Source organism: Saimiri boliviensis, chromosome 7 (assembly GCF_048565385.1).
Source record: "Saimiri boliviensis isolate mSaiBol1 chromosome 7, mSaiBol1.pri, whole genome shotgun sequence".
Taxonomy (NCBI): Eukaryota; Metazoa; Chordata; class Mammalia; order Primates; family Cebidae; genus Saimiri; species Saimiri boliviensis.
This window is the reverse complement of record NC_133455.1, coordinates 10,201,914-10,209,672: the sequence shown is the minus strand read 5'-3', so window position 1 is coordinate 10,209,672 and position 7,759 is coordinate 10,201,914. Positions and strand designations below refer to the sequence as shown.

Below are 7,759 nucleotides of genomic sequence, written 5' to 3'. Positions count from 1 at the left end.
AGTAAAGCCCTGTCTCAAAAGAAAAGAAACAAACAAATAAATACATCATAGAAACAATACAAAGGTTTTTTTTTTCCTCCCCACTAGAGATGGAGTCTTGCTCTGTCACCCGGGCTGGAGTGCAGTGGAAAATACAAAAATTAGGCAGGCGTGGTGGCATGCATCTGTAATCACAGCTACTCAGGAGGCTGAGGCAGGAGAATTGCTTGAACCTGGCAGGCGGAGGCTGCTATGAAACGATATCTCGCCACTGCACTCCAGCCTGGGTGACAGAGCGAGACTCTGTCAAAAAACAAAAAGAAAAATGCACACCACCATGCCTGGCTAATTTTTGTACTTTAGTAGAGTTGGAGTTTTACCACATTGCCCAGGCTGGTCTTGAACTCCTGAGTTCAAGAGATCCAACTGCCTTGGCCTCCCAAACTGCTGGGATTATAGATGTGAGCCACCATGCCTAGCCTAGCCTATCTATGGTTTTTTTTTTTTTTTTTTTTTTTTTTTGAGACTGAGTATCGCTTTGTCGCCAGGCCGGAGTGCAGTGGTTTGAGCTCAGCTCACCACAACCTCCACTTCCTGGGTTCAAGCAATTCTCTTGCCTCAACATCTCAAGCAGCTGGGATCACAGGCATGTCCCACTATGCCCAGCTAATTTTTGCATTTTTGGTAGAGACAGGGTTTCACATGTTGGCCCGGATGATTTCAGTATCTTGACCTTGTGATCCACCTGCCTCAGCCTCCCAAAATGCTGGGATTACAGATGAGCCACCATGCTCGGCCACCTGTCTATGATTTTAAATGAGGAAAACATGTTCTTAGCCCATCCAGAACTCCTACCAGTCTTCCAAATACCACTAAAACAAAACATTTAACATGACACGAACAGTTTGTAGAATAAAACCTGATTTTTTAAAACGCCTATAAATTAAATAGTGGATAAGTTCGTGTGTTATAAAAAAATAATAAAATTAGACTACGTATGTTGATTCAGTTTTCTTTGGCCCCAACAAATGTATATTGTAATCAAACAGTGAAATAACATTGGCTGGGTGTGGTTGCTCAAGCCTGTAATCCCAGCACTTTGGGAGACCGAGGTGGATGGATAACCTGAGGTCAGGAGCTCAAGACCAGCCTGCCCAACATGGTGAAGCTCCATCTCTACTAAAAATACAAAATCAGCTGGATGTGGTGGCATGTCTATAATCCTAGCTACTCAGAGGATGAAGCAGGAGAATCACTTGAACCTGGGAAGCAGAGGTTGCAGTGAGCCGAGATTGCACCACTGCACTCCAGCCTGGGCAACAAAGTGAGACTCCATCTTACAACAAACAAGAAAAAAGATGTCAAGAGGTGTGATGCCCAGCCTCAGAGGAAAAGTAAAAAAGAAAACAAAAAGCTGCATGATGGTTGCAAATAACACTTAACAATATAAAATGAGGCACAACTTTATTCATTTATTTATTTTTAAACGGAGTCTTGCTCTGATGCCCAGGCTGGAGTGCAGTGGCATGATCTCAGCTCACTGCAGCCTCCGCCTCCCGGGTTCAGGAGATTCTCTGCCTCAGCCTCCTGAGTAGCTGGGATTACAGGCATGCACCACCACGCCCAGCTAAGTTTTGTGTTTTTAGTAGAGACAGGGTTTCACCATGTTGGCCAGGATGGTTTTGCACTCTTGACCTCAGGTGATCCACCTGCCTCAGCCTCCCAAAGTGCTGGGATTTCAGGCGTGAGCCACTGCGCCTAGCTACAATGAAGCGAAACTTTAAATCTCACAGGAGAACTTCTGCCATACTCAGTTGAAATAGTCAGAGCCCACACAGAATCAAGGGAGGGGGCATAGCCCCCACCTCTTGTGGAAGAAGCATAAGAATTTGTGGCCATTAAAAATTGGTTTTATTGTGGGAAAATATGTATAATATTTACCATCTTCACTGTTTTAAGGTGAACAGTTCAGTGGTATGTGGCCATTTTTAAAAATCACATGAAGTTTTTAAAAAGCAAGATGTGTGAAGTAGTGTGTATAAATATACACAATCTATTTGTAGATCTTTCAATCTTCAAATGTGAAACACTTATAACAGCCACCTACTCCCAAGTTCCCCAGTTATGTCTTATCAAAACATAAAGTGTTTTTCTCACTGATCACACATTGAAGTATTAGTCCCAGAAGAGGTATAAAAAGGTTTGCTATGTATAATCTGCATATTTTGGAGTTTGTTTTGAAACAATGGCTCCAAGTCTCCAGCAAAATTACCAGTCTACAAGAATACAGTTTAAGTGCCTAGTTTTGTTAAGTAGTGAATCTATTAGAAATCAGTTGACGGCTGGACGAGGTGGCTCACACCTATAATCCCAGCACTTTGGGAGGCTGAGGTGGGTGGATCACTTGAGGTCAGGCGTTCAAGACGACCAGCCTGGCCAACATGGTAAAACCCTATCTCTCCTAAAAATACAAAAACTGGCTGGGTGTGTTGGCATATGCCTGTAATCCCAACTACTAAGGATGCTGAGGCAGGAGAATTGCTGGAACCCAGGAGGTGGAGGTTGCAGTAAGCCAAGATTGCACAACTGCACTTCAGCCTGGGCAACAGGAAGACTTTCTCAAAAAAAAAAAAAAAAAAAAAAAAGCCGGGCGCAGTGGCTCACGCTTGTAATGCCAGCACTTTGGGAGGCCTAGGCGGGCAGATCACGGGGTCAGAAGATCGAGATCATCCTGGCCAACATGGTGAATCCCCATCTTTATAAACAAAACAAAAAAACAGTTGATTGTCAAGTCAATCAGGAAGAACCTGAGTACCCACTAGGTGCATAGCACTATTCTAGGTTCTTTGGAGAATGCTAGTAGAACAAAGAGTCTATGCAATTGCAATAAGAGGAATTAAAATGCATATAGGAGTAAGTGCCAAGTCCCTGGTGTGGTAGGCCAGTGATTCTCAAACTTTGCTGCCTGTTAGAATCTTCACTACACATTCAGATGACCTGGGATTTGTTTTTTTTTTTTGAGACAGAGTCTCACTCTTGTTTTCCAGGCTGGAGTGCAATGGTGCTATCTTGGCTCACTGCAACCTCTGCCTCCCGGGTTAAAGCGATTCTCTTGTCTCTTCCCAGGTATCTGGGATTATAGGCACTTGCCGCTACATTCAGCTAATTTTTGCATTTTTAGTAGAGATAGGGTTTCATAATGTTGGTCAGGCTGGTCGCAAACTCTTGATCTCAGGTGATCCACTCACCTCAGTCTCCCAAAGTTTTGGGATTATAGGTGTGAGTAACCACACCTGGCCTACCTGGGGATATTTTTAAGATCCCAATGCCCAGATCATGCCCATACCAGCTATGTAAGACTCTGGGGTCTTAGAGTTGGGCTTTAGTTAATTTTTTCAGACTTACCAGGTAATTTATACAAATCACCTGGGGAGTTTTCTTAAATTTCAGATTTGGATTCACAGATCCGGGTTGGGGGGGTTCCAATTCTGCAATTCTTTTATTTATTTATTTTTGTTGTTGTTGTTTTTAATTCCTTTCTTTTCTTTTTAAATTAATTTTAATTCTTTTTTTTTTTAATTTAATTTTTTTTTTTTTAAAGACAGGGTTTCACCATGTTGGTCACGCTGGTCTTGAACTCCGGACCTCAGGTGATCCCTCCCACCTTGGCCTCCAAAGTGCTTGGATTACAGGCGTGAGCCACTATGCCCGGCCTCTTTTATTTTTTTTAAACAGGATTTGGCTGCGTTGCTCAGGCTGGAGTGCAGTACAGGCCTCCCATGTATCTGGGCCTAGAGGCCCATCCCCAGGCAGATTCTGCATTTCTAACAAGCACGGGTGATACCAACCCTGCTCATTCACTAATCACACTTTTAAAGTAACAGGGATCTAGACGAGGGGTTGGCAAATTATGGCTCATGGTGACCAAATAATAATTTTTACCTTCTTAAAGGTAGAACTCTTGAACTCTTGACCTTGAACTCTTGAGCTCAGTTAATCCATCCACTTTGTCCTCCCAGAGTGCTGGGATTATAGGTGTGAGCCACTGCACCCAGCCAAGTAATTTCAATAGGGACTGATATGGTTTGGCTATGTGTCCCCACCCAAATCTCATGTTGAATTGTAATCCCCAGTGTTGGGGCAGGGACCTGGTGGGAGGTGATTGGATCATGTGGGCAGTTTTCCCTTTGCTGTTCTCATGATAGTGAGTTTTCATGAGGTCTTGTTGCTTAAAAGTATGTATATTTCCCTGCTCTCTCCTTCTCAACCATGTGAAGAGGGGATTTGCTTCCCTTTGCCTTCTGCCATGACTGTAAGTTTCCTGAGGTCTCCCAGTCATGCTTCCTGTTTAGCCTGCTGAACTGTGAGTCCATTAAACCTCTTTTCTTCGTAAACTTCCCAGTCTCAGGTAGGTCTTTATAGCAGTGTGAGAATGGACTAATACAGAGACCATGCAGCTGGCAAAGCTGAAGTATTTCCTTGTCTGGATCTTTACAGGAAAAGTTGCCTTCTCTTGGTCTAGAGAAGCACTGTCCAATAGAAATCTCATGCAAGCACATATGACGCTTTACATTTTCTAGTAGACACATGCTTTAAGTGTTAATTCTTAAAGCCTAATGGAATTATGGAATTGACTTGAGCTGTTATGCTGAAGTTTTTGCAAGGCACCACTTCTGGTCAAGGCATGAAACACGGTGATTAAGGAAACAGAGATTATAGTGCTGCTTGTAGCCAGGGGTTTGAAGTGTTTGAGGGTGGTTCGTACCAGCCTGTCAATGTTATTTATAACAATTAAATTGATCATTTGCTCCTGGTCTTGGTGAGAACAACGCACCAAGAGGGTCCTGCTGTTGAGGCTGTCTGTGGCAGGAATACACCCACGTGAAAAGCAAAGTATGAAAAAACCTGAGATGCCATGTTGGACCCTGATTCCAAGATGCTCTATACACATATCCCTGGTGCTCTGGTGGGGGGAATAGTGTGTCCAGCCGCAGCCCCTAGAAAAGGGAGGATTGTGGAAGCCTGCACCTGGTTCTCCAGAGCCTTTGCTGTGAAATACCCATTGGCTGGGACACATGTTCTTAATTTAATGCTATTGCTATACTGAATCCTTTTCTTGTAATAAACGAGGTTGGTTAGAATTGTCATCTTGGGTACTGTGACTGTCTTTTAGCCATTGAACCCTGTTGAAACTGCCACTGTTAATGCACATATTATGAAAAAAAATGAAATTAATTTTAATTATGTTTGTGTGTGTGTGTGTGTGTGTGTGTGTGTGTATAATTGTTTTCCTCTGGTCCTTGATCCAGGATATTTTAATGATATATTTTACTTACCCCAGTAGCATATCCAAAATATATTGACATGTAATCAATATAAGAAATTAATAGATATGTTACACTTTTTTTCACACTTATTCTTCAAATTTCAGTGAGTGATTTAAATTTACAACATATCAGGCCAGGTATGGTGGCTCATGCCTGTAATCCCAGCACTTTGGGAGGCCAAGGTAGAAAGATCGCTTGAGCCCAGGAGTTCAAAACCAGCCTGGGCAATATCATGAGACCCCCGCCTTAATAAAAAAGACAAAAATTAGCTGGGTGTGGTCGTGCATGTCTGTGATCCCAGCAACTTGGGAGCCTGAGACAGGAGGATTGCTTAAGCCTAGGAGGTCAAGGCTGCAGCAAGCTGTGATCATGCCACTGCTTCCAGCCTGGGTGACAGAGTGAGACCCAGTCTCAATAAATAAATGGTTTATCAAGATGAGAGTGAGATGAAAAGAGAAAATAAGTAAATAAACAAACAGTTTGGGCTAGTGACATTTCAAGTACCTAATGGCTATATGTGGCTACTGGCCACTGTATTATTGGCCAGTGCAGTGGAGACCAAGATGACCCGTGGTTGTACATCCACTTTCTCTTCTTGAGCCCATCGCTTCCCTTCCTGGGGCATTGCTAATCCCAGTGTTCTTTAACATGCAGTGCCTCAGTCAACCACAGATCTCTATCAATCAATTGGAATTGTGTGTCAGACGAAACTGGTATACCTTCCTGGTGTAGACAGCTTCACAATAAGTCAGGGAAGTGCAAAATCAGATTTGAGTCTGTTGGTCAATGGATTTTCTCTGGAGGATGTGGCTGGAACATTCTAAAAGGGAGAACAAGAAAAGGCGCAAAACTGGAACTGTGGGGTCGGGTGAGGGGAGGGAGAAAAGCACATTGGCACCTTGACACCATAAACAGGTGATATTTTTAGGCAGGGAAATAACAGAGTGAACTTGATGTTTTAGGAAGATGAACTTGACAGCTGCGGGTAGGATGAATTGGCTAGAAGCATTGGAGACACTCCCAGATGAACTATTTAAATTCCCCAGGAAAAGTTACATGGATTTATTTCTACTTTTTTTTGGGTGCTTATCGCCCATCATTCCTCCTTTTTGAGATTGAAGTGTAAAGGGCTGTTTTGAGTCCTGGTTTGTTGATTACTCAATCTGCTCATTAATCACCAGAGATTCGTCCATGATTCTAGTTGTTCCATTTCCTTTAAGCAGGCGTCCCCAAACCTTTTACACAGGGGGCCAGTTCACTGTCCCTCAGACCGTTGGAGGGCCGCTGCATACTGTGCTCCTCTCACTGATCACCAATGAAAGAGGTGCCCCTTCCTGAAGTGCGGTGAGGGGCTGGATAAATGGCTTCGGGGGGCCACATGCGGCCTGTGGGCCGTAGTTTGGGGACGCCTGCTTTAGGGGATGATAACTTTGTGTTGTGAATGGCACCTTTATCAAATTAAGAGAAAATGAGAAAGCAGCTTTGTGATAACAACTTTGAGACCAACTAAAAGAAAATAACTGACTGGGCATGATGGCTCATGCCTATAATCCCAACACTTTGGGAGGCTGGAGCAGGCAGATCACCTGAGGTTAGGAATTTGAGATCAGCCTGGCCAACATGGCAAAATCCACCTCTACTAAAAATACAAAAATTAGCTGGGCGTGGTGGTGCGCACCTGTAATCTCAGCTACTCAGGAGGCTGAGGCAGAAGAATTACTTGAACCCAGGAGGCAGAGGTTGCATTAAGCCAGGATGGTGCCACTGCACTTCAGCCTAGGTGACAGAATGAGACTTCATCTAAAAAAAAAAAAAAAAAAACCATAAATACATGAAAAGAAAATAACAATTTGTTTAAATATAAATATTGGTGAAATATTTTTCCCTTTTAAAAAGTAATGCAGACCCCTTCCGCAGTCATGGTTCTTCGGTATCCTATGGCCGTGGGCCTCAACAAGGGCCACAAGGTAACCAAGAACGTGAGCAAGCCCAGGCACAGCCGCCGCCGCGGGCGTCTGACCAAACACACCAATTTCATGCAGGACATGATCCAGGAGTTGTGTGGCTTTGCCTCGTACAAGCGGCGCACCATGGAGTTGCTGAAGGTCTCCAAGGACAAACGGGCCCTCAAGTTCATCAAGAAAAGGGTGGGGACATACATCCAGGCCAAGAGGAAGCGGGAGGAGCTGAGCAATGTCCTGGCCGCCATGCGGAAAGCTGCTGCCAAGAAAGACTGAACCCCCTCCCCTGATGTCTCCCTGAAATAAAAAACAGCTGCACCCCAAAAAATAAATAAAAATAAAAAGTAATGCAGTGTAAGGTATATGTGAGTTATATAACAATTAAGGTTTTTGTTGTTGTTTATTTTGTTTTGAAATGGAGCCTCAACTCACTCATGTCACCCAGGCTGGATTGCAATGGTGCAATCTCAGCTCACTACAACTTCTACCTTC

At 43.7% G+C, this 7,759-nt stretch overlaps 1 protein-coding gene across 1 annotated transcript; it reads left to right on the top strand.

The window, feature by feature from the left end:
* Positions 1-7,225: 7,225 nt before the first annotated feature.
* Positions 7,226-7,543, top strand: LOC101039493 (large ribosomal subunit protein eL36-like). The gene has a single exon (XM_039472322.1). The coding sequence runs from the start codon at positions 7,226-7,228 to the stop codon at positions 7,541-7,543; it is 318 nt and encodes a 105-aa protein (XP_039328256.1).
* The last annotated feature ends 216 nt before the right edge of the window (positions 7,544-7,759 follow it).

Excerpts from the sequence above, each read along its gene's own strand:
- LOC101039493 (XM_039472322.1), top strand. The coding sequence starts at position 7,226 with ATGGTTCTTCGGTATCCTATGGCCGTGGGCCTCAACAAGGGCCACAAG.